The sequence below is a fragment of the Oenanthe melanoleuca genome, chromosome 18 (genome assembly GCF_029582105.1).
Source record: "Oenanthe melanoleuca isolate GR-GAL-2019-014 chromosome 18, OMel1.0, whole genome shotgun sequence".
Taxonomy (NCBI): domain Eukaryota; kingdom Metazoa; phylum Chordata; class Aves; order Passeriformes; family Muscicapidae; genus Oenanthe; species Oenanthe melanoleuca.
This window is the reverse complement of record NC_079351.1, coordinates 4,689,275-4,716,513: the sequence shown is the minus strand read 5'-3', so window position 1 is coordinate 4,716,513 and position 27,239 is coordinate 4,689,275. Positions and strand designations below refer to the sequence as shown.

At 37.3% G+C, this 27,239-nt stretch overlaps 1 protein-coding gene across 3 annotated transcripts in view; it reads left to right on the top strand.

Moving 5' to 3' along the window:
- STXBP4 (syntaxin binding protein 4) overlaps positions 1-27,239 on the top strand; it is a 67,084-nt gene that overhangs the window by 21,624 nt on the left and 18,221 nt on the right. For all 3 annotated transcript variants that reach the window (XM_056505671.1, XM_056505673.1, XM_056505672.1), the window contains 7 exons: positions 857-969; positions 1,661-1,747; positions 2,815-2,880; positions 8,468-8,644; positions 10,722-10,838; positions 11,364-11,413; positions 12,499-12,629. In XM_056505671.1, coding sequence (XP_056361646.1) covers positions 857-969; positions 1,661-1,747; positions 2,815-2,880; positions 8,468-8,644; positions 10,722-10,838; positions 11,364-11,413; positions 12,499-12,629 — 741 coding nt within the window. The remainder of the gene's footprint in view (positions 1-856; positions 970-1,660; positions 1,748-2,814; positions 2,881-8,467; positions 8,645-10,721; positions 10,839-11,363; positions 11,414-12,498; positions 12,630-27,239) is intronic.

The window sequence follows — 27,239 nt, the reverse complement described above, 5'->3', positions numbered from 1 at the left end:
GAAAGTCTTATTTTGTGCTCACAAAATCCTGAATTTTTTGTTTTAACAATAGGGAACTGCAATTTTTCCAAAAAAATCTGGGGAGTGTTTTGATGGTTAAAGAGGCTTCTTGAAGCAAGTAAACTGATGGATCACTTTACTATGTGGGAAGCAAGAACATTTCAACTGTAGCATATAGAAGCAGGTTTGCAGGGAGACCATCACACTCCTTCCAGCTAAACCTAATTCTGATGGGAATGAGTTGCTTCTGTTGGTTATAACAATTTTGCTTGATGACATTGACAATTTAAAAATATTTTTCACAAGCTGCTAGACATGATGGTTCTGATGTTAAAACTGATGGAAATTTCACTTTTTCTAAAGTCTATGAAAAACACTAGTGTGTGGAAAATAATATTTTCTACTTAAACATCCAGAAAGATCTTCAGCAGGAAAGATACTGGATATTCTATTAGAGTTTATGTGGAGTAAACTGACTTTTTATTACCATGTTTTTGTCAGTGTAGCAGAATTTTTTAATTCAAAATGTATGGATAATCCAAGTCATGTTGATTGTGCATCAAGTCCTTTGAAGGTGAACTTCACACCACCTTTGTTATTTTTTCTCCTTCACTATTTGATTTGAGGATATTTAATTCCATCATATCTTTGAGCATTTTATTATTACCAACTTTACCAGAACTTTCTCTTTGGAGAGATCTCTCTGATTTTCTTTCCTTGCTTTAGAAATCTTAAAGAGCAGCCACTGCATTTATCAGGGTGGCTGTTCTTGGTGATATTGGCAGTTGTGTTGCATCAGGGATCTGTTACCAAACTGAACTTCTGGGCTACAACAACAAAATCTGTATTTTTCCAGATTTTGTTGAGGTTTCAAGGAGTCTGTTGTCCATGCAATCAAATGCAGCTCATGAGGGCCACAAATCTGCAACCCTTGGGGTCAGTGAATTTGGCAGCTTGCAGGACTCACAGGTAAAGTATGTGCCTGGTCAGTGTTTTAACAGCTGGGAAGAGGTTTTTTGAGAGTTTTTTGTATATAAAATAACTCCAAATCTTGGGGAGATGTTAAAACAGCTCCACAGCATGGGGTTCTTTAGGATAACCTAGTTTCTGTGAAGCTTTTTAAGCAGCCTAATTTGTAGAAAGCAATTAATGTAATTAAATTGTGGTTTGTTGTAAATCTGGACAACATTGATTTACTGAGGTTTCTTAATAGAATTTGGGTTGTTACAACGAGTGAGTGAGAAATAATTACTGGGCCCAGTGATTTGAACTACTGCTACAGTGAAAATTATTTTATTCTAGAGGTGACTTGAAAAAAGAGCATTTTTAATATATGAACACTAAAATATAATTTGTTTCTATTTATAAATATTATAAATTTTATTATAATTATATTCATTAAAATAGCAAAATAGTGATGTATTCTTGATACTTTTAAAAACATTTTATTAATCCATTTTAAAATGAAAAGGAATTGCTCCTTTGGGAGATAAGTTAAAATTTTTATTAAGCATTTTTAGCATTTTCAGATCTATAAATCATCCTATAATTGAAATTTTCTTCTTGTTTTATTAACAAGAACTTTTAATATAAGATGTTACAGATTATGGAAGACACAGTTAGCAATACATTATAACCTTATGTATTTGTATGCACACAGTTTGTAACCTGTGATTGCTTGGAGGATGATGTGGAAAAATTTAAGAAAGAAAGAAATGAAGCTTTAAAAGAAATCAGCAAATTAAAGGTAACACTTAATTTTTATTTGCTTTAAATTATTCAAGAGATTAATTTTTTTAGAGTGTGTAGTATTTTACTGTTTTTTTTCAATTTCATGTGCAGTTTTTCATAGATAAATAAAATGGCAGTGCAAACAGTCCTAATCGTGTTTGAAGATTGCTTACAATGTATTTGTGGAGACAGTGAATTTTAGCTGTTATACTGAATGCTGATTTTTTTAATCTGATCCATAGAGAAATGAGACTAAGCAGACATTTCACAGAAGTGAATTTGTAGAAATGACTGATTTGCATGGCAATTTTATTTAAAAATGTGTGATGTTAGTAACTGCAGAATCTGAGCGTGTGCTGATACTTTTAAAAGGAATCAGAACTGGAGGATAAATTAGTCTGTGTGCAAAATTAATACATATTTTCCCAGAATTGCAAAATTCCCAAGTCCTAAAGCAATCAATATTATTTCTTCATGCCCCAGGTTGCTGCTACATTCCCATGGTCCTGAATTTCTTCTATAACAAACCATAAGATAAGAAATTCTGTATTCAGCATACATAACTCTGGTTCTTGGACAGGAATACTGAGCTTGGGATAAAGACAATTTTAAAAATTTGCCCTTGGTCCAAAAAATTTCTTGCTGTAAATTACAGAAGTGTTGGGTTGAAATGGCCAGAGATCAGTTCTCTGTCCTGTGCTCAAGGATTCTTCTTCTGAGAGCTTTGTACTGAAATGAAAGAACACCTTTACTTTGAACACAGTGAATACTGACCAGGAGTCCCTAAATTGCTGATGTGGAAAACTGACAGTGATCAATCTATAATTAATTGCCATATTTCTTACACTCTTTTACACACATCCCAGAAATGTTCAGTAAATAATTCTAAAATACTCAAGAAACTTAAACAGCATCAGTGGACTCACAGTAAAGTTAGCTTTTAGAGATGGTTTTATCACAGGTTTTACAAAAGCTGCTGATAGAAGTATTGCTATGTGTGGTTTTGAAAGATCTAATTGCTTTAGGACCAAAACTCCCTCTTTCAAACTTATTTACTATTCTTTTTTTTTTTTGTTTTAACAGGAAAAATTGTCTGAATCTGTGAACTTGCAGAAACAGTTAACAGAGCAGCTGCAAGTAGTGAAGCAAGTATGATGAAGTCTCTAAAAATTATAATTATTTAAAAATTAATTTTTTTTGTGGAAGGGAGAAAGAAGCATTTCTTTTTCTCTTGGTGCTCATATACACTATACTTTCACACTGATTTCAAAACAAAGTGGCTCTTGTGTTACTACAGAGCTTTTGGTTCAAAGTGGAGACTTGATCCTTCAATTTTTAGAGCAGTAATCTATTTCTCTGCTATTGAATTGAGATAGGAGCCCTGAGACCAGCTGGATCAATGAAGTGGGATAATGATGTAGTAGAACCTCTCTAGTCCTAAGTGTTCTTGAAGAGATTTTGCTGTTCTTAGGCAACAGTTGCCTAATTTACAGGCCTAACATTAACTGCTTTATATGTCAGCCAGTCTTAAGTGAAAAAAATTACCAGGGAAAAAAAGTTGTAGTCAGGTTTTTCTGAGGAAAGCCTTCTTTCTGCCTCCAAATCTATATATAATTATGAGCCAATAAATCAAGAGTATTTGGTTTCCCTTTGCCTCTTAAAGGAAGTTCCCAATTAAATGTAAATCTCGTGTCATTTATAGCCTGGATTCTAATCCAGGGCACTTTCCTGTTCCCTCTTGCTCCTGAACACCCTGTCAGCTTTTCCTTCTAATGAGCTGGCTGCTTTCCTTCCCTCCTGCACTGCTGCACCTATATTTTGCAGGTTTCTCATATCAGATGTAAAAATGCAAGATAAAGTTTAAAAATTCCCTGTATTAAGATTAGTTTTATATTTTTGCTCATAAGATTCGTTGAACACCTTAATTATCACCTTTTATTCCTTGAATATAAGAGAACTTGCTTGGAAGCTTTTTCCATTAATACTGTGTTGTTTCCTTGTGTACACTGTGGGAAATAAATTGAGTTATCTTCTGGATGAAATTTAACTGGAAGGTTTTTCCAGTAATGCACTTGAAGTTCCCATTCTCTAATGGGTTGACTGTTGTTCTTGACCAGAACCTGTTCAATGCATTAGTCCAGACTAAATCTATTAGAGAACACAACCCCCAGTACAACCCTGCTTTTCCTGCAGCCTTGCACAGGGCTGCTTTAGATGTTTTAAGTGGCAGCAGTGCCCATGTGCCACCACTCGAGGTCCTCCCACTTTTATTTTTCTCAGGTACTGCTCTGTGGTGGTGAAATTCAGCTTTACCCTGCAAACCTCCCAGGGATAAATACTGATTTTCTTTTAGGAATTGAAAGGGTTCCATATAGTGAAGTGAAAGAGAAATAATAAATTATATATAATTATAGCATTGTGTGATCTATTTTAGAAGATATAAGTGGGCTTTTAATGGACATTTTCTTCTGTTTATACTTGGTGCATGTTCAAGTGGTTTATATATATTGTTATTTATATATTTCTGTTGTTTAAAACCAATATTGGCACTGAGATTCATGGTGATAAGTTTTTTTAAAACAAGCTACTTATAGTACAAGTTGCCATTTAACTTCTGATGTGCATTCCTGCTTGAGCTGGTTAGTGAAATGTTAATGAGTACATTATTGAGCCCTAATGAGTTATTATTAAAAATAACAAAAAACCACAATTTAAGTGCTTAAGGTCTTCTGACTTCAGTGTAATTTAAACATTTTTTAAAAATAACTGCTTTCCTCATTGAAAACTCAAAGCCTTGAAAAAACAAGGTTTTAAATGAGGATTTAGGTTACCAGTCATGTATTGGGGTGTATTTTGTGATATTTCTCTTCTCTACTAATTGTGAATTGCAGAGATTGCAGATTAATTAAGACAGGGGTGCAAATATTCTGCTTAATGAACACGCTTTGTTAGTACCAATTCATTAAACAGTGCTTGACTCAGTAACTAACAGCATGAGGAAACTCTTAAGATTAGAAATGCTGCTAAACTTGCAGTGAGGTAGTAATTATTTTCTGATATTGGTATGTGACAATTAAAATTCATTAATTGATCTGTTTTTGCTTTGAAGTTGTGCTGTAGCACTGTATCTTTGGGGCTTCCTTGAAATCATATGTAAGCTGAAGTTGGCACAAAAGACAGAAGGCACTTTTGAGTACCTGAAGTCTTGCCAAGAGCATGAATGTGAAATCTGTAATGATGTCTTCTGTCTTCCTGGAGGAGTTGGACTGGATCCTGTGCTGCCTGAGAGTCCTGGGGTGTTTCAGCCTGAGTGATCCCTTCTGTACTGCAGCTTTTTTTGGGCAGCTTCTGGCAGCTGGAGCACTCAGCTAAACATAGGAAATGGGAGAGGTTGTAAAGATAAGCTACTGTTTGTGGTATCCCAAACTCCTGGACTTGGTTCATAGGGCTGAGATTTGCCACTCTGTGGTTATTTTCTCTAAGGGGAAAAGAGGGGCTTTGAATGACTCATATTTTGGAAGCAGTATCTAATATATTTCACCCTGCCTGAAAGAAGTATTTGGTTTATTTCATTAGGTTTTTTATTTTAATACATAGTAAAGATATTCAAAGTTCTTTTAAAGGATGATTTCAACATACAATTTTTGTAGAACTAATCAACAAGCATGATAGATTTGTAACTACTATTTTCATGTGGTTTGAAAGAATATCTTAGTTCTGCTGTTTGTGGTAGCTGGAATAAAACTTGGATAAAACCTTCTGACACTCAAATTTATCCAAGGAAGAAATAGAACCTGGCTTAGGAAAGAAACCTGTACCTTGAAATTGCTTTTTTAAGGATTCAGCTTCTCTCCTCCAGCTGTTAGTTCCTTCCTGGTTGTAGTGGCTTCATACCAGATCAGGACAATAAGTCCCATGTGGTGTTTATATAAATGAAATATTAGCAGCTGCAGATCCCCTGTCTGCTGTGTCTTAGAGTCCTAGTTTGGTTTGGATTGGAAAGGACCTTAAAGCTCATCTCATTCCACCCCCTGCCATGGAGAGGGAAACCCTCAGTGTCCCAGATTGCTCCAAGCCCCATCCAGCCTGGCCCTGGACACTTTCATGCATTTGAGAGGGACAGGAGCTCATGTTGCTGAAATGGGTATTACCCATCAGTTCTTCACTGGTGGGGCCCCTTACCTGCCAGGTGAGAGATCCCACTGTGTCCCCACAGTGCCAGCTCCAGTAACTGGAGAATGGGAAAACCTGATGGAATAATTTCCCTTTGTGCCCCTCTGCTCCAGCAAACAGCTCTGGTGTGTCAGATGATTTTACTAATTCAGTTATAGTATGTGTAATTGTTTCATTGCAATGTAAGAAGCCATTGTTCCTTAATTATTCCTTTAGGTCTTTCACTGTTGAAATCTGGTCATACTTAGTCTGCTATTACAGAGAAATTAATATTCAACAACTGGGGTTCTCAAAAAACAATGGAGGAGTAAAGTCAATTCTGGATTATAAGAGATTAAATCTTTATCTCAAGGAGGTCTTCTTTGAAAATGAAGACCTCCCTTTTCATAATAGCAATTTTCTCTTCACTTTTCTCATGTCAGTTTATTTAAATAATTCCTAAGTGTGGGTTTTTAAGATGCCACCCTTTCTCAAGGCCTCTGTGCTCATTTATATTAATCAAACTTGATGTCAGAGCATCTTTTCACTTTTGTCTCCAAGAATCTTTTTCCCACCTCCAGCCTGTTTCCCAAGGATGCCTTTGCTGCTGAAGCTCCCAACACATCCTCTGTAGCAGCAGGGCCCAGCTCTTCTTGCTGTGGACACATTTTATTTCTTACAGTGGCAAGAAAGTGCCCTCCCCAAAGGCAGTAATTTTGACCTCTACTTCTGTAGGTTGATAACTTAGAGGTCCCTGTGTTCCCTGAATTATTTCTAGGAAAAAGGGGTGCCAGGAGCAGCTTGCAGGAGGGGTGATTGCTGTGCTTTCAGGGAGTGTGAGCAGTAATAACCCTCCCACTGCTCTTAGTGCTGTAAACACACAGCTGTGACACCAATGTGAGGAGCAACACACCCGTGGAGCAGTGAGCTTGGGATGAGTCTGTGTTCCAGGTGCAGGTGGTCCTTGTGTAGCTCACCTATTGCTTCCAAAGGAAATAAGGAAATCATTCTACTTGCTGTCAAATGGAAGGTCACTTAAATGGATCTCTTAGTGCTTGTGCCCTGTAACAGAAACCTCTGAATTACACAACACCAATGGCACCTGTATTCACTAATGGTGTTGCTGTTCTTCTTGTGTGGTTCTGCTGCTGCTCTGAGAGACCAGGGTGTCCCTGGCCATGGTCCAAATTGGTATTGTATTGCAAAGATGAGGAAGATGATGTACTGGTTACATGTCACTGAGATTAGCTGATTTTTGGCCTAGAATATATTGTCCATTAAGATTAACAGTGTAGAGGTTGAAAGTCATATGAAGCTGAGATTGGTAGATCATTTTATAGAAGGAACATTCTCACAAAGGATAGGAAAACCTGTCTTGAAGGATATTGACTGTACAGAACAAATGCTTCTACATTAGGAAAGAATTAAATCTACATTTTTAAGTTTAACTTGCCTCTCTAGACATTTCCTTTATGACACCTGTTAAATGTGATTTCTTCCACAAAACAGGAAGATCTGGTCATCTAGGATTTTTAGAAACAGCTATCCAAATCTAGCTTCTAGAAGGTGATTTCCTCCATGTTAAAGAGTCATAGTGAATTTTTCCTTGACCCACCTGTTTTCCCTATACTTCCATTCCCAACCAGGATATAATTATAATAAGAAGATATAATAGGTAGACCAGGAATAGAATATTCACCTAAGTATCCTTAACTGAGCAGCTTCTACAAAAAACTTCCACCTCTGTGAATTTGTGTATTCAAATCTGCTACTTTAATTATTCAGAAAATTGATATAAAATGACTTTTCCTACAGATTAATTAATAGCTGAGGGAAAAGATGGTTTAGTGGTTTTGGTGCCAGTGAGCCTGTACATTTTGTGTGAGCAGTTTGTTTGTTTGTTTTATTCCTAGATGAGTGTAAACTCATCTGTTGTACAGACATTTAGTTTGGCTTTCTAATTTACTAATCAAAATTAACTTCAATTAATATTCAGTCCTAAAATGCAATATGTTTCTTGAAAGATTTTGCAACATTTAGGGATTATGTTAGCTGAATTAAAAGCTAACAGTCTCTGATTTTCTGTATGTTATTTATATATAAATTTTATCTAACGCTCTCCTGTGATAATCCAGGAGATTAGGAGCATAATAGGAGCAGGAGCTAGGCAGGAAAATAGATTTTATAAAAAGCACTGATTCTGAGATTCCCATCTACATGATGTGTGAGCTGTGACTGGAGTGTGAATTCAGGCAATAATAGTGACATGAAGTAACATCTCATTAAGGTACTTTTTTGGTATGGAAGCAGTGGAACAGATCAACAGCATCTTGTGCATTTCAAGAAAACCTTTTATTCAAGTAGATTTTCAGTAATTATAGAATTTGCTATTTAAATTATTAGGAAAATTATGTCTCTGTACATACCTGTTTTTCATTGGCACATCATATATTAAAAATTAGCAATTAAGCCTTCGAACCATGAACACTAACAGGTTGCCCTATGCCAACTGCAGTACTTGTGAGCTAAATCTGCTCTTTTTAGCTGGAGTTGTAACTTTCCCACTGAATTATATAATCTGCAGGAAGCCAAGGCAGCTGTGGAGGAGACAAGAGCCCTGAGAAGCAGGATTCACCTGGCAGAGGCTGCCCAGAGGCAGGCCCGGGGAATGGAGATGGACTATGAAGAAGTGATTCGCCTGTTAGAGGCTGAAATTGGAGAGCTGAAGGCTCAGCTCGCTGAGCATTCTGGCCAAAATAAAGTAAGCAAAGCCTGTCAGAGTTACCATGGTTTCCTTGCTGTTGTCATGTATCTTGTTTTCATTTTCTTTTCATCTGCTTTTCTAAAGTAGGTCACTGTTTGTCTTGTATTATTCAATAACTGGGATGATGTGTAGTGGAGGGGGTAATGTGAAGTGTACCAGGTTTCCTTTATCCAGACATCTTTGGGCTGCAGAACAGGAGCTCCCAGCAAATGTGGGTTACAGGTCAGAATGGCATATCTCAAGCATTAAGCATGGAATTGTTTCTGGGCTGCAGATATATTGTCTTTAAAGACTACACCTTGCATATATCTGTATGCTTTTGTACTCATGTGAAAATGGCCTTCAGGTTTATGTTTCTGCTAGGCAAATAACAACCATGTAAAATCCAGTCCTGCTCTAAAGTAAATTTAGATTTAATCAAGGTAGTCATTTAAATGCTACTAATCCTGCCAAAAACATTTAATTGAGCCTTGTATTTTAAATCTACTTCATCTTCAGCGAGGCAGTTCAGAACAGGCTAAGAAATAAAATATTTGAGGCACTTCAAAATTTTTTCTCTGTAACTCCTGACCTGAGCAAGTGTTGACCTGAAAAGTGCAAGCAGGTTGGCATTTGTGAGGTTACCTTGTTTTTCTCATGAAAAATGGATGTGCATATGACCTGGTGGAGAAAACCCACTGAAATGTTGCCTTATTTCATCCTGAGAATTAATTTAATATTTTAAGACATTAGAAGGAAAAGTCAAGCTCTGTTGTTAACAAGCTTGAAGAGAACAGATTAGCAAGTTCCTGTGGTTCCCAGGAGGAATTCCCTCATCTGATTGTGAGTGATGAGGTGAATTATACCCTGGATATTCTTTCTGAACATCTGGGTGTGATGCCCCATCTTTTATGTCAGGTGCTCTTGCAGCACTGTTTGTTTTCTAGGGCTTTTATAAATAGCCTAATTTTAAGAAATTCAGTGGGTGTGGGTTGCTTTCCTGGAGGTTTGTTACAGAGATTCTAGCTTGAGTTCCTGAAATTCTTACTTAGTACTACAATACCTGTCTGGAGATTTGAATCTCTGCATTTCCTACCCAAAAGCAAGTGTCAAGTAGGTACCAACTCTGGGACCTTTTGTCCCATCCTAATGTCAGAGGGGAGGCAGTTACAGGCACCAAGTTTCAGGCAGGGTTACACCTTTTTGTTTTTTACTTTTCTTTTAATTCCTAAGTAAATCTCCCCCTAAAACACACACTCTAAATGGAATATAACATATGTTGAGGCATAGATAAAATTCAGATTGGTCCCTCTCACTTTTTTAGTGTGAAAGAGTGAGGTCTCTCACCAGCTCCTCACCAGAGTGGACAGTGAAATTACCAAAAGGAGGTGTTTGAATCAACATCTTTGACATTCAGGGTGATGATGGTTCTGCTGCTTTGTACAGTGTATACAAACAAATTGTTTGCTTCCAATGAAGTTAATAAGATCTTGTGTCCAGTAGAGAGCTGAGCTAAACAGACATGCCCAGGTACATGTGAGGACTTCACTCGTGGTGCTGTCACAGGAGCAGTGCCAGGACTCTAATGAAACCCAGGGCTGGAGCTAACAGGGCTCACATCTTCTATACAGAAGGAGAGAGGGATGCATAACACTGATCAATAGGTTATACAAGTGCATGCAGAGACATCCTAGGGGGCAATTTCCTCCAAGATGTGCCATAATTACTGTGTTGGCCAAAGGATGTGTGGATGCAAACTTGGACTGAGTTTGTTCTGGCTGTTTATGGCACCTGAGAGATGCTGTCACCATCAGGTTGGTATTTTTGATCCTTTCATCAGTCAGTTCAAGCTCTCTTAATTTTCAGCCCTATCCCTGTTGTTACCTTGCAATTTTAATTTACCTTTCTATCATTTGCCAAAATCTGTTGCAGTTTGGAGCTGATTTGCCAGCTGCTCAGGCATTCCAGTTAAGTGTTTTACAGAAATTTAGAAAAGAGTGTGTTAAACATTCCAAACACTCTGTTCAAACCCTGTCTCTGTGTGGTCCATGGGAGGAAAATTATTAGACTAACAGCCTTAAAATACCTTCCCCAGGAGAACATTCAAGACTTGAAAAAGAGGGTTACAGTGCTTGACTGCCAGCTGAGGAAATCAGAGTCAGCCAGGAAGACCTTTGAGGTGACCACTGAAAAATTGCTGCAATTTGTAGAGGTAACTTCACCTTTTTTTCCTAACAATAATTTATTTGGATAAGGTTTGTGTTGATTTTTGTGAGGAATGAGCATAGTGAAATGGCTATAAACTAGTTTGCAGAGGTCCTTTAATTCCTAGAAATGTAGATGATGTATAAGTGTACAGATCCATCCAGAGGTTTACATAATCTTTGTGTTTTGCTATGCTGGACAAATTTAAATAATCAGATAATTTTTTCCTCCTAAACTCTATCAATTTCTGTGAAACTCCTTAGAAGAAAAAGGGAGAAGAGAATTTGAAGGTAGAATTTATTAATTTTTGGCATCTTATGAATCAACAACAAAAACAGTGTGATGTTGTTATATTTACTTTATTTAAAGGGGTTATAATATTTTGGTTTTTACTTTTGCATTTCTGTCTGGAAGACACTAGACTCTAATTGCAAATCACATCCCCCACCCCCAGATAGGACATCAGACTATAAGGTATTAACTTTGACTGTGTTGATTTATAAACTGTTAACTTCTTGACTATGACCAACAGGTTGTGCATGAAATACTTTCAGATAACTCTACTTCCTCAACAGTTTTAAGGTAATGAAATGGCAATATTAATAGTAAAAAACTCTACTATTGTTTCCAAGTCTCAAAAAAGTGCCTTGTAGCTTTGTTTTTTTCTACACTTTTGCTGTATGTTCTGAGTGTCATTTTATTGAAGGAGAGGGAATGGCATGAATTATAAATTAGGCTTTCAGGATACAGCTTCATTAAAAACCTCTGAATTAAATTAAAACAGTTAGTAATTACATAGCTATGATTGTCTGGATGTTTCCATAAAGTAATTATAATGTACTAAGGATTAGTTAAAATGCAAGGAACCTTAACAGTGGGTTATATTTTTTAATATTTTTTTAGATTCTCCTAGGTGATTTTGCATCACAATGAATCCAGTAGCATATAAATAAATGGATAAAATGTGTATCCATTTACATTTTATTACTTTCCTTGTTTAAAAAGCTGCTGGAAATATTCAAGAAGATTTAAGCAGCCTTTGGTCCTTCAGAAAATTGGGATGATAGTGCCTATATATCTCAGATAGCATTCCATTAATATTTATGTAACAATAAAATTGTTCAGTCTCTTTCCTGCAGTTTTTTTTTCAATGCACCTCTCAAGGAAATTAAACTTATTTAAGTGAAGTGAACTGGAACTTTATTTCAAAAAACCTGTACAGGCTCAGACCAACTAGGATATCACAGATAATCAGTGAGATGCAGTTCCCATTGTCACTGCACAGAGCAATGATGTTGTCTGTTTTAATAAGTTCATTGAATTTATTTTGGTGAATGGATTATTTATAAAATTCTAAGCCAAGGTGACAAGCTGACTCACTAAGAACAGAGAAAATAGAGTTGGGTGCCATCAAGCAGTGTCCCTTCTTAAATGCTGGTATGAAAATTCCATTCAAGTTCCTTTCCTGACACCCACTGAGTTCTTGACACTGCATTTTGAGTGAATGTTATTTGAGCTGAGCTTTCCAAGTGACTTCATTTTTCAGCCAGCACTGCTGCTGGGGCAAACTCACTGCTTTGTTCACTTAGTGAGAAAGTTTACCTTATTAAAAGGAGTAGTTTCCTTTATCATCTTACAAATAAACAGTTATTTTTTTATTGTCTCAGTGACAGGAAGTCATTGTCCACTAAAGCGCTTCTGGCTCGGCTGGGAAGGGTCGGAGCTCCTGTCACAGCAGCTCTTGCAGCAGAAGCCAGGGACCTTGCCAAGTCTGTCCGTGCCCTTCTGGAAGTAGATTGTGAGTGAGTGTGTCCATCTCTGTGCTCTGAAATCTGGTATCAGCTCATCAGCCAAGAAGATGGATAATTTCATTTAGAATTGGATGTGAACTGGCAGAATAAATCACTCCTAGCACGGAAGGACAGAGCAGGTTCAGTGTCAGCTCAGGATGCATCTTCATCAAACTATAAATAGAATATATACTCCAGAGTATTTCTTTGCAGGAAAACTTAAAGCACAAAATTAATGCCAAAGTGAGAAACATGATGATTACCAGAATCATGTAAAACTAGCAGAATTTCGTTATTTTAATGCTCTGTTTTTCGTTCTGGAATATTTGCAAAATGTTATTCTGCTGGATTTACATGAACATGTATCAAAGTGTTTTAATGAAGATGTTGTTGCTGTAGGGAGTACATGTAGGCAGCAGTTCCATTTGGAGATATCTGTGTATGTCCTCTGGTCATGAACAGAAATCTGTTCCCATTGGTGAAAATTATGGTAGTTCATGGGAGTCACTGTAATAAACTGCATCAGTTGAAAACCTAAGAAACAGCTTTGAATTATCATATAATTCCTGGTTCAGATCATTGAAATGATTGTGTATTTTGATGGTATTTGCCTATAGTTGAGCAGGCATGTCAGTTGTAATCCAACTTAAATGGATTGATTTACAAAAATGGAACAGAAATGGTATGTTCACAGGAGGTTTTGGAAAGGTGGTTAATTATGGTTGCCCATAATTATTGTATCAAATACTTGAATAGCTTTGATTGCTTAGGAATTCATTTAGAAAGAGACTGAAAAAATGGTTGTTGAGAAAATAAGATATGAAAAATAGTTTTTTGACATGATTTATGAAACATTTATTTATTACTCACTCTGTGGGAAAGAAAGCAAAATAGAAGATAAAATTTGTTCAAAAGTGTTTAGAATATTAGAGTTACTGGTGGAATGAAAAGAATAACAGTGACCAGGAGAGGAGATAATTGGTTTTCCACCAATGACAATCATAGTTCTGTCACACCAAATTGGTTTTATTACACTACACTGGAGATTGTGCAAAGAAAACTTTTGGTTCTCAATGCAGCTGAATTCTAACATGTGGTTATGTCAAACATAATAGGTAGAATACATGTTAGAAAGCTCTGGAGCCACAGCAGGGATCCATTTTATGAACCTGAGAATTAAAAATAAGTCTGCAGAGAAGGATTTGAAGATTGAACGTCATCTTTGAGTTCATTCTGGTTTGGAGAGCATTACAGATAGATTTGGGCTCTGACAAGCTTGGGTATGAGATTAAAGCTTTAAACCTCACTGGCTTTTTTCTCCCTCTCCCTCCAAAAAAAAAAAAAAAAGTAGTTAAGGCAAAGGAACTATGTAATGGCATTCTGTCTGCAGTGTTCTCTGCCAGCTTCTCACTAAATGTTTTCCGTGTGATCTGAAGTTTTCTTGCAGGGCTGTCATGGAAATGGGGCTCTTGTGTATGTGGCCTTTCAACACAAATATCATCCATCAAAGAGAAAAGTGTAATAGAGACTGCAGTGCAGACTGAAGGGTTTCCTTCTTCCAGGAAGAGGTCCACAACATAATAATCTGTTATTGAATTCTTAGAGAGAGAGCTGGAGTTAATATTTTTGAGGTTGCTCAATGGATCAGAATGTCTGGCTGGGCAATCTTTGTGATATGCTTTGCCTTCTAAATAGAACTTCTCTTTCATTATTTGCTTCATTCTTGTAAATATGAAGTAAAGGAGCCCAGCCAAAATTCCTCTTTGATTCATTTGCAGTACATGTGAAACAAAGTCTGGGTGCCAAGAAAAGGTTGTAGAGTGTTTCTGCAACAGAAAACTGTGTTTTTGTAAAAAATCTTCCTTGACAACCAGGTCAAAATGACATATTTATGAGTTATCCACACAAACTGTCCCCTTCCTCTGTAATAGCCTGACATTTTGCCTGAGGGAAGAGGCTTGAAGAAGTTCAGTGTATTCCTGAAAATCTTCAAGTACATATTGCCTTGTGATACTGCTGCAGATCAGCTTTCAGCTCTGCAGGCTGAGTGACAGCTCTGTGAAGGCACTTTGGTGATTCTTCAAGTGAAGACACTGAAAAAAACCAACAGCTCGTTTTCCAGGGCTTACTACTTCAGGATCCAAAATGCAAATAATGAAGTAATAAACAGAATTATCAAGCTCATCCCTTGAAAGAGCCATTCTTCATCTTCTTTGAAGACTGAGTTATTTTCAGAAACCAAGCCTTGAGAGGCCATTGTGCTTTACAGAATGTGAGCATCTCCTGAACACTGGAAATTGCTTTCATCATACAGTAATAATGCCTCAGTGAAGAACTGCAACATTTAAAAGTAGTTGCTGTTTGCACTTAGTAGTCCATATGGTGCAAATCATGCTAAAAAGAATAGAGATAACTTTTTCTTCTTTCCTATTACAGATTTAGAAAAGGAATACACTGGGTACTGGTAATGACCAAATCTGAATTAACCCTGGAACATTCTTATCTCCTCATCAAAGAGCAGGCAATCAGCATTTGGAAATAGGCACTCAGTATAACACAGCTTTCAAGTATTTTGGCTGCCAATTTCCTCCCTCTGCCTCTCAAACTTCTGTCCAAAAATACAGACTCGCTGTAGTTGACACAATCCTAACCATCCACATCCAGGAAATGCTCTGAAGCCAGGTTCTCAATTCAAGCAGTGAATTTTGAGCTATTTTATCTCATCACATTCCTTGAATTTGCTCTCAGCCTGGGATCTGACACAAGGCAATCATGCTGAAGTTCACTCAAATGATCTCCAAATAGACTCCAAAACTCCTACTTAATTTACTCATATTGGTCTTGCCAGTCACTGTGCATTTGATTTTGAAGATCCTACAGGCAGAAGTTTAGTTGCCTGGATTTTATATTCATTTTCCTTGAATGCTGACTAGATAAAAGAAAATAACAGAAACTGCTGCTGCTACTCAGCATCCATTAGTGCTCATACTCTTGATGGTTAAATTGCTTTTGATTTTTGGGCAATGCCTTACATCTTTGGCATTAAAAGCTGAAATATTGGATCTATCCATTTCTTCAGTTTAGGAATTTTTTAGCTATATTGTGTTGAAATGCCAAAATCATTCTGTAGTCAGGAAAGTGTCAGTTATCCCTTCCCATTCTTTTGACAGTGTGGGTGGAACTAAGCTATAAAGTTGAGTAGCAGGGCTTCACAAATCATTTTGCTATTTTGAAAAGAGACAATATTATTAAGTATTCACATTCTTTTGTTTGTTGCAGGCCTGGTGTTTTTGTTATTACAACAGAATTAATGCTATTTATTTGTACATTTATTATGCATTAATTGATACATTTTTGTTAGTTTTGTTCTTGAACCTTGCATTTTATGAACACAGCAGGGCTGTAACTTTGTGCAGGTAATTAGCTGTAGTTCATCAGAACGTGGGCTTTTCCTCCTCTCCTTTTTACCTTATGTCTGTACATCAAAATCCAGCTGTAACTGTGGCATGGACAGGCATGTCCTGCTTCACTTCTGTTAGTTTGGTGTTAAAGATCTTTTTGTATTTTTTACTATTAGGCAAAATTATTTCCTGCAAGGTCCAGTTTGTGGGAGGAGTGTGCATTGAGGGAATACCTCTGGCATTCTTTCAGGTGATGAACTAAAACTTTACCTTTCCTCCCTCAGTGGAAGAGCTGCTTGGGAAGGAGCAGCATAATGATAACTAAAGAGATAACACTGTGTATTCCTTGTTCTGGCAAGGCCATAAATATTTCAGTGAATTACTGAAATCAGAAATAGAAGAGACCTGATAAATTATACAGAGTAGATCCTGAACACAGCTGTACAGCTCCCTTTTTAACAGTTTTGCTAGCAAAAGAATTAATATCACTGCTGTGTGCTCTACAGGTAAAAAGCTTATTTTTGTTAGCTAAACATTACCTGAGATAGTACTTCCACTAGAAAATATTAATTTAGTGAAATTAATATGTATTATTCCTTTGAAACTTTAAACAACAGCAAAAGAAGTGTTTTCCCAAAAGAGAATTTATCAACTGTTTCATTCAAAGGAAAATTTCACAGTTCCTGAAGGTTGATTTTCTTTTTTCCCCTCCAAACAAAAATACTTAATGGGTAGATATATTATTACTTTTGACAAAAATGAAACTTAAGTTACTCGATTAACTTTTTGCTGTTGAATCTTATTTGAGTTAACATTAAAAAAAAATTAATCTCAGAATTACGTTATTTTAATATTTCCAATAAACATCATCAAATATACACAAGACGTGGATCTGTTTCACACTGTATTACAGACCTTGTTAAATTTTTGCCTTATTTTGAAAATGGGATCATTTCATTAAAAAATTGATAGCTTTTCTGCAGCATTTTAGATACATTGCAAATCAGATCACAGTAAGAAACCCGAGGGTGAACAACTTATGTGCTTGCAGAGAAGTTAAAATTCAAAGTTGCATAACAGGGAAAATGGTTTCTGTAATCCTCAGGAAAAAAATCCAGTCGTATTCAATACAATTTTACAAGGATGCAGTCAAGAATTCAAAATACTTTTTCTACATAACTGTTTACTTGCAGCAAGACTTTTAATTTTCTGGAAATCATTTAAATGTCCAATTTTGCCTACATGGTAAATAAGAATGAAGAGTTGTAATTCTGACAGTGTTCATAGTACTATAATTTCAAAAAGAAAAGCTGTCCAAGAATTTGAATATGTTTCACTGCAACACTTAAAAGCAGTGCCTATAATGTAACAGAAATAAGTTATGCCAGTGCAGCCAAATCAAAGCAAATAAAAAATATAACAAAAAAAAAAAAAAAAAGAGAGAGAGAAAAAACCAAAACCCTTTTGCTGTTTCACCTCTGGCTGTGGTTTGTTGTTTTGTTTGGTTTTACTGTTTATGTTGGGGTGTGAGTACAGGTGCTGTCTGACAAGCCTTAAAAACATTCCCTGAACCCTGTTTCTCTGGCCAGGATTGCCTTGGGTTTACAAGAAATACTTCAAAGGAGATGAGAGAGGAGTTTTTCGGTGCAGAATATAATTAAAATGTATCACTTCTGTGAACACAAGACATAAAAATGCCTTGCAAATGGGAAGCAGAACAAATGTCTGCATGTAATGTAAATTACACAAAAGTTTAGAAAAGTAGCACTCAGTAGTTTGCCACCAAGGCATCAGGAAAGACTGAGCTGGGAAGGGGAAGGGCCTCCAGCAATTAGACCATGCCTCCATGTGCTTCCAGCAACACAAATTATTGTAATTAGCTCAACCAAGCAGGAATTTGTCTAGCATATCTCACTGCCTCCGTGGGCCAACTATTGCTATCCTTAATTATCTTTGCCACAAGAAATCTTTTCCTTTGGCTTCAATGCTCCTTACTGTGGTTAAAGCCTGTTCCTACTTGTCTTGGCCCCTGTGGTTATTAAGAACACCTCACTACTTCCTCTTAGTGGCAGTTTTTGACATTTGAAGACCATGTAGCATCTCCACCCTGTTGGCTGTTTCCCCAAGTACATGACACCAGTTTGCTGATTTTTTTTCCTACACCACATCTCTCCTGGCCACTTCTTTACCTTTGTATTTTTCTTGACTTCTCTCCAATTCCTCAAAGATGTATTGAGTTCTGTATTTGAGAGCTTCCTGCAGGAGACAAAAGTGGAACAAGCTTGTTTGCTTATGAACTCACACCAGGTCCCAAATGGTGTTTCCTTTCCCCAGCAGCTCCATGTTATTGGTTCCTGTCAAGTCTGGGCTTTTTTCTACTCCCAGAAAGGCATCTGGCTGTGCCCACTTCCCTCTGGGCAGCTGATTATCCACACCTTGAATAAAATACTTTGCTGTTGTCTTTATTCAGATGCACCTTCTTTATTTCAGACATTTGATCCAGTTAGTCAAACCCTTACAAAACTCTAATCTTGTTTTTCAATGGCATTTCAAAGAAGGATCCTTTTACCAATGGGTTTTAAATCCTGAATTATCCCCAAACTCCCCTTCCTTAGACTAAACCCATGTTTTGTTGAGTGTGAGTGAGGAGTGGCATTGTTTTCACATAACTGGCCTTACCTGGGGGTATTGTTACAGGGCCCAGGAACTAGACCCTGCTCATTTAATTTGGTGTCCAAGAATCAGAATATTACAGTAATTATAGACAAGCAGAGAAGCCGGATAAAAGCTGACACTAATAAGGACAAAATAATTTTAAAAAAATTTCTGATCAAATCAGAAAATACATTTAAATATCAGTTATGAATAAGTTGCATGCTGATTTATTGGTGATTGAATATGCATGTTAATCCCCATGTTTCACAGCAAGGAAAAACACAATTCAGTGTCTAAAGCTTGTATTTCAAGACAGTTCTCTAATGTGACCTAGATTTCAGAACTCTGTTGTTGCTGCTAGAAAAGCAAATTATTCTCTCTCCATTCACTTACCTTTAATGAGAAAAGATGAGTCAGCTTTTGAATAGCACTGCCTGTCCTGACTTTCAAATCAAAACATTTTAATAATGAAAAACAAGTGATATTATTATATCTTAAAATACAGATGACCTAACAAGATTAGTGCAGTCTCATTAGGATAATTTCCAGCATCTCTGAGAAAAAACTTCATTAAAAGTCTATGGACTTGTTTAGTTCAGACTGTGACCCCTTTATGAAAAAATTAGTTGACTTTGTTCCTCTTCCCCTACAAGTTGTATTTGTTCTTGGTAACTATGGAGACTGAAGTCAAAACTCTCCAGATTCAACAATTTTACTGGATGGTAAATACTTCCTAAACTGACTCTCTATTAATTTCTGTTGACATAATGCTTAGAATTTTGATATTTTAATCCTTCATTATAGCATGGTGTTTTAACATAAGGGAGGAAACAAACTTTGAAATTCTGTGGCACAGAGATGCAAATTGTTCCCAAGTCAGAGAAGATACACAGGGGAGGCAGGAATTGGCCCCAGATCAGTGTCTGAAAGCCAGAAAATACCCTGGTGGGACAGGAATTTATCCTTGAGGGTCAGTCCCAGATCCAAGTGTGACATCCTTGTTTTGTGGCTGGCAGAGGCAGCTCAGATTCAGCTGGTGGTGGGGGGAGGTGGAGCCCCAGTGTCACCATTCCAGGTGACCAGCAGCACAGGGACCGTGGCAGTGGAGCTGATCCAAGGCAGTGTGTGTGCTTTTGGCAGTCAGAGCTCAGCTCATTTTCTCTGAGCATCCTGAGAGATCTGGATTGATGCTGACAAGGGGAAGGGGGATGAGCAGCATTCCCTTTGTTGGGAATCAATGTGTGCTGAAGCTGTCAGGGCTCATCTTGTCTCAGAGGGCTCGTAGGCTTTGCTGTCAGCTCCTGCAGTTGTCACATTTTTTCACTTCTCCTCAGTAGGTAGGAGTGAGAAGCTGAGGGCCAGCAGAGTTCCTCAGACATATACAGTGCACAAGTGTTCATTTAAATGGAGAGAAGTACAAGGAAAGCTGATTGCCAAGAATGAGACAGGAAACTTTTTTAAAAGTGTGTTTTAAAGAGAATTTGCTAGAGGAAAACATGATTGGTGCTTGTAAAGCAACCTAAAGGAGGTACAGAGTGTATGTATGGCTCACACTAGATGTGTTACCTTGTGGCATGAGGCATATGGATCATTAACTGGGACTTAAGGAGGGAGATTTTTGCCTTGCTTTAGTAATTGCTTTAGTGATATTGTGTTTAATGACAGAAATTTTCCTTTCACTGTAAATTTTGCCTTTACACTTCAGGTAGAGTTCACTATGCTAAATGGAGGCACTTTGGGATTTTTTTTCCTCTTCGAATTTATAACAAAAAAGGAAATCTATCTTAGATTTTAGGAGCTTTTAACATTATTTCTAAAATATTTAAAATTCTTTCTAAAGCCCCCTTTTTTACCTGTATTTAGCTACAGGCTTTTTTATATCAGACTAAAAGGATGGCTTCAGTTGATGTATTCTTAAAATTCTTGATTCAAAGGGAAAAAAATATTACTTTGGTCAGTCCTTGCTGTGAGATGAACTGAGCAGAGAGTGGTTCTGTCTGTCAATTGTAGGTGGTTCATGGCAGCCCCTTTTGCAGTTTAATTTCATCATCAGTGCAAAAAAAGTGAGCTATTACTTAGCAAGAAAGGCATATAATATAATACTATTGCTTTTTAAATCTCAGACGATTTTTGCTGAATTCTAATTTTAGCCAGTCATTTTAATTTGTTAGCAATGAATGCTTTCTAATTCAACTTGCATTTAAGGAGCAGATGCGTCAGTGAGCCCTGGGAGCTGACAGTGATGGAAGTGGGTGGATGGCACAATGGATGTGACAAGGGAAGTTGATCCAGTAAGGAAAGGAGATGGATGAGTTCCGGAACAGGGGAACCAGGGGAGCAAGAAATGAGGGAAACTGGGGAAAAAGAAATTATTTCTTGGGATGTGCAGTGGGGTATTCCAGGCTATTCCTAATTACCTGGTCCTGGTGGTGAATGCCCTGTCTGCAGAGTCTTGTATTTCTGGAATAAGAATGGGTTATTCCAGGTTCTTTTTAATCAGCTGAAAGTGGCTTGTACCAATTCAGAACAAGAATGTCCCCCAGAGAGTTCTTCCATGAATTTAACTTCTTTTAGCCTGCATGGCATTGGTGTAAAATTCCCCAGGGAAGGACTGTTTCTCTAATTTAAGAATTAATAACGTTCCCTGTCTTCTCTTCAGCAGTTTAAGATTCATAGGTATAAACAAAATTAATTTCAGTTTAATTTATGTGACTATTCCTCCAGAATTACTTTGTAACTTGCAGCACATTCAGTCAGCAATGGAAGCAGTGGAAGCGTTCTGGACTCATCCCAAGTGGACAGCATCATGTTAGCAGTCAGTAGTGGGAAACTGGGAAAAAAAAAAAAAAAAAAAAGCCTGCAGTTAATTCATAGAAATGAATATTGTTCAAAAAAAAACTGGAAAGGGCTAAGAAAAATGTGATGGGGAACATGTTTTTACCATTTTTCAACCTTAGCAGGGAGTACCTGTGATCCTTGGGTACTGCATTTCTCTGTGTCAGTAATTGAGACTCAGCTGTAGAAGCCTTTAACACTGAAATAAAACAAAACATCTTTAACTTGGCAAACTAAACAGATGGGAGCCACTGGAGGATATGGAACACTGGCATTATTTCTTTTTCTTTGCAGCCTTTTCTGTGAAAGAGGTGGATTTCTGCATTCTGCAGTTTTCTGATTTTTCTGTATCACCTCCACCTTATCAACAGATTCTTGACCACAGTAAGCCAAATAATTTAGAGTGGTTGGTCACTGCATCCTTTTGTATCTTCACTGGACAGCCAGTCACATTTTAGAACCAGTGTGGGTGAAAAATGCAAAAATCAGTGTCAGATAATCAGTATGTTAAATGTATTTTTTAAAGCAAATAATAAGAGCCCATAGATCCAGTGTTTGGTCAGAAGCAGCTGGTCTGAAACCCCTCCCAGCTTTCACTATCCCTCACTTTTGAGGTTTATGCTCTCCTGAGCTAATGCTGAACAGATGCATTGCAGCCATGACTGAAGTGTGACAGTACTGAGGGACAAGCAGCTTCTTGGTATCTTCGCCTCCTCAAAATCCATTTTTGAACATCTGATTATCAAATGTGTGATGTGGAAATACTTTGGAAGCCAGTTGATTAGAAGCATATTGAAATAAGCTGTTGATTGTTTTTCTTTAAATCCAAGTTGCTAAAGAATTACTTTTTTCCCAATAAGTGATTATTTTATATTATTTTGACTACTACTAACCTTCTGCACAGATTAAAATGAGCAGTTCCTCTCTTTGCTTCTCATCTTAACAGCCCAAGTTGCTTGGAACCTACAGCACCTAAGAGTTTTGTGAAAGTAAACAATTAGTCTTAATCTGAAAAATATGTACTTTAGGTTTGGTTTTTTATTTCTGTTATTTTTCCAATATTCAGCTTCTGAAAAGGTGCAATTTTGAAGGTAATTTTTTATCCTTAAAGACACACAGCAGGAACCTCATTGCTCAGGTGACTGTAGCTCTCACTCATTTCTGGAGAGCCTCACATTCAGAAGAGTTTGTTCTAACTTTGGATTTCCTTCCTTGTTAGGTAGGAGAGGAAAATGTATGTACTGATGCCTGACCACATGTGCTGTGTGAGGTCATTCTTGTTTCCTTAAATTTTAGTCAGTTGACTGGTCATTGTTCATAAATTGCAATTGCTCTTGTGTTCAAACTGTTTCTAATTAACTGTACCAAGCTTTTCACAGACAAGTATTAGAATAGAAGAAAGACATTTATAACAATTTGTAATTTCAGAATTGTCAAAAAGATCTAAAAGTTGTTCATATAATCCTTCAGCATGAAACAAACTATTTAATAACTCCTTCTAAATTGTAAGTAGTAATTGTTTTAATCCAAGATTAATGAGTTTGCCAGCACAAAGATGGGTCAATATGTTATGATTAATAGGCAGTGGAAAAACACAAGCTTATCTTTCACCATGCCCTGAATGTCCAAAGTATGACAAATACTGTTCCTGAAGCCTGGTTTCTAGGAACAGGCTGGAGGGATAGAAGCCAATCTGCCACCCATGCTCCAAATCAGAAGTTTCAGTTGCTAGTATTTCCCAGATGTCTCCACTAGAAGACTACTGAGTCCATCTTTGTTTCATTAAGTGACCAACAACAAAACAAAAGAATGATTTCTTTAAAATGGAATTTGATATGTGAAAAAAAAAAAAAAAAGAATGGAATGTCCCCTCAGCAGTGTATTATTTATGAAAGGAAACATATTTGGTTATGGGAAGAGCACTTGAAATTATCTAGTGTGACACACAAGCAAATGCTAGAAGTTCATATTAAGTTCTGAATGCTGTTTTCTTGAACCTGAGTGTTTATGATTTAATTGACAGAACAGCAGCAAAATACAGCTTATATCATTGATAGCCTCAAAAAATAAAGTCCACTTTGTGCCTGCACTTCACTGAATGCTCTGGACAAACAAGGGTGGATATTTCTCCACAGATTTTTGCTTTAGCTGTGTCAAATTGCATAAATCACAGAGGATTTCCTCTGCTGGTCTCACACCATGATACCTCTGGTGTCATCTCTGGGATGTTCCCATGTTCCAGTAGCACTCAGGAGTCCAAAACCAGTCAAGTTAGATCCAACAAATCAGACCTGCAGCTTTCCATCCTCTTAGCATTGCTTAAACAGGTCAGAAGAGAAGAGCCAAAGGCATTGGGATCTTAATTAACACATTTTCCTATATTATTGAAGCCACTGAAAAATATTTAAATGTTGATAAGAGCTGAAATTGATAGCTATTGAAAAGAGATCAGAATTCAAAATCACTTTTATCAAGTGACAGAGAAAACTGGTTTTAATGTCCTTTAGGAAATCTTCTGTATCAGAAACCCTTTCAGCAGGTAATTCCTGTTTCTTAAAACAAACATCATTTCTGAGACTCTGATACTAAATACAAAAAAATGATCAGGAGATAAATAAAGGGTATAATCTCACCCATGTCTAGTATGTAAAAAAGATATGTACAACTGGAAAAGTCACAAAAGGATACGAAACAAAGACATCCTTATTTCTGTTGTTGATCAAAGAATGGTTCATTGTGAAACAGAATATGTGTACAATGTGGCTTTAGCATTCCAGATAGTTACTACATCCCTTAAACTTTATATTAATTCCAGATACTGACTGCTTACCCATAACAGGAAGGGAATTGCAGCCAGAGACCCTTTTAATGGTAGATAACAAAGGTGTGAACAATGCTGGAAATCAGTTTGTGTTTCACAGAAGAGCACTTAGGGTGAGATTAGCACCTCTGGGAGGCAGGTGTCCCTAAACCCTCCTTCCAGATTCATCAGAGATGTTTTGGTGCCTGCTTGTCATGGAAGGAGGGTTTAAACTCTGGCCCCAAGGCTAGAAGAAAGCACTTAAGGACAGACTTATCTTGAAGCATCTAAAGAGGCCAAATCTAGATAGAATCCTAGTGCACAGTGCATTTTTTTGATTCTTACTATAGGCTCTAAATCTCTCATTTCCTTTGAGTAATTTTGTCGAAAAATAAGCAAAATAGAGCAAGTTTGGACTGCAGTACTTTGATGTCAGGACTGCAGCTTTGAGTCAACTGAATATTCTGCTCTTATATCTGCTTTACTGCTTTCATCTGCTGATCTCCACATATCTTTTGCTTTAATAATTTTTAACTGGATTATTTAGGGGGGAACTACATTACTGCAGTTTCTAGGTTTGATAGGTGCCCAGGACTATGAGGCTTTTCCCCTAATATATGTATTTTCCCCTTTTTCCTTTAGAGACATGAGGGATTCATGCCATGTCCAGTGTTATTGAGGGAGAGCACACACATTTTTTCCTGGGAGCTGCAGGCAAACTCTTCCATGTCTGTCACTTCCTACAGGTTTAACTCAGGCTGATGCTCATCTCTTTTATTTCTGGGACCCACTGTGTCAGTGCTGGTGCAGTTTTTGTCCTGTTAAACCAACAAGGTGATAAAGATCAATGTGCTCCACACTTATCAGGGATCAGGGAGATTCTGTTTGCCCAAGAGCTTCATTTCCTCTCAGCTTTATATAACTGCAGAGCAGTGGTTATCCCAGCAGGCAGCTCTGGAAGGAGGAGCAGTCCCCAGGGACTCTGCCCTGCTGCAGCAGTGCTGGGGCACAAACAACAGCAACTGCTTCCTTGGCTGTGTTTTTCACAGAGAATTACAGACATTTCTTTGGCATTAGCCCTAATGAAATGCATACACTCAGAACAAAATGCTGGTAGGTTATTGTGTGTTTTGACTAAAGTGCTCTCCCTCAGGAGACCACTCTTCCTTTTGCATGCACAATTGCTTTTGCAGTTTTACCTTTTCTTTACCTTGCAGAAGGCAAATAGCCACAAATATTTGAATAGCAAGAAGCCCTGTGTTTTCTGCTGAAATGAACTAGTTTTTAAATACTATAAATCTGTAAGTTCTTAAGATGATCTATGCAGGCAGCTGCAGCCAAATATATTATTTATGAAGATTCATCAAAGAGACTGTAGCAGTTCACACAAGAAATTATAAATATGCAGGAAATCTGAGTTTGCTGGAGTTTATGTAGGCTAAATCCTCTATATTTCAGACTGTTTTTCTGATTTTTCAGTTCCTTTACTTCCCATTTCCTCCAGGTGAGAGCTTAGCAGCCTTTCAAAGCAAGTCCTGGGACAGAGAAGAAATTAGACCCCGGAGGGTGTGAAAAAATAAAGCAGGAGGAAGTAGATCAACTTATGAATGATTCATGGAGACAGTGAGCTTGGAAGAAGTGGAGATGATGTCTGGGGAAATACAATGCAAAACATGAGAGCTTCCTAGCTACCAGGGGAAATACAAGAAACAGAAGTACAAATCTGAAAGGGAAGGAAAGTAATAAAGAGAACAGCACTGAAAAACTAGTGGAGAGAAGTAAAAATGTGGAAAATAAAAGTATTTAAAAAACTACAGATGTAGGTGGAATGTAGAAGCATATAAAGAAATGGATAGGATACACAATCTAATGCATACAAAGTCACAAAGGCAAATAAAGCACTGGAGATATTTCCAGAGTTTCATTTCTAGGTGACAAATGTATTCAGTGTTTTTGAAAAGCAAAGTCTTCAGTGGGTAAGGGAAGAATTCAGAGCATCAGTTGTTGCTACCTATGTACAGTTCTTCATTTAGAAGAGGAAAAAAAGACATACTTTTAATCAAATCACCAGTGGAAAAAAAGTGTATTATCACTGATAAATGAACAGGTGATGTAGGGGATCCATGTGAGTGCAGAGCAGATGCTGGGCTTTTACTCAAAATTGAGCAAATCCATTGTCATTTATTTGGACACGTTTCATGCAGGAAAAAGGAAAGGCCAGGGTAGATGGAAGCAATTGAGGGATAAATCCCATTACCATTTAAATAATGAGAAAATACCCATGCTGAATAAAGGTCCCATCTTTCATGGGAGAGGAGGGAAGAACCAGTGAGCATGTCTGGCATATTTATAGCTTAAAACATCCTTTTCTTCCTCCCTTCATAATGGAATCAGCCTGAGAACTGCTACACAGCAGCTACCTTGTGTTTAAGGGGAAGTAGCTGTGTATTATTCTCTTTGAAAGGTAGTGGGTGGTGTGTTTTGAGGAACAGATTGTATAGATCTGTTCTAAACTGAAAATGGGAAGAAGCCTGAGATAAGTGACTAATGGGGGTAAAAGTGATAGGAAAAAAAAAACCAGTCCAATAGGTTTTTTTCTTTTTCAAGCTGTACTGACTGATCACAGTGCTGTTCTAGTTCCCCATTCTCAAGTTCCCTTCCTGAGTCACTTGTTGCTCCTCACTTGGTTCCTGCAGGTGTAATTCCTTCCCAGCAGGTTTGTACCAGCTCCAGTGTGCCCAGTCCTGCTTCAGTGGCTGTAATGAACTCTGTTTGTACTGCAGAACTGAAGTTATCCCTCTCCAGACTTTTAAGAAGAGACACTAGAGACAAAGGTGTGACAACAGAAGAAAATCAGCCTTTCAAAGAAGAAATTTTAAAAAATAAACATGTGCACTTAGGGCAGTCCTTGGGAGGAGGCAGCTTTC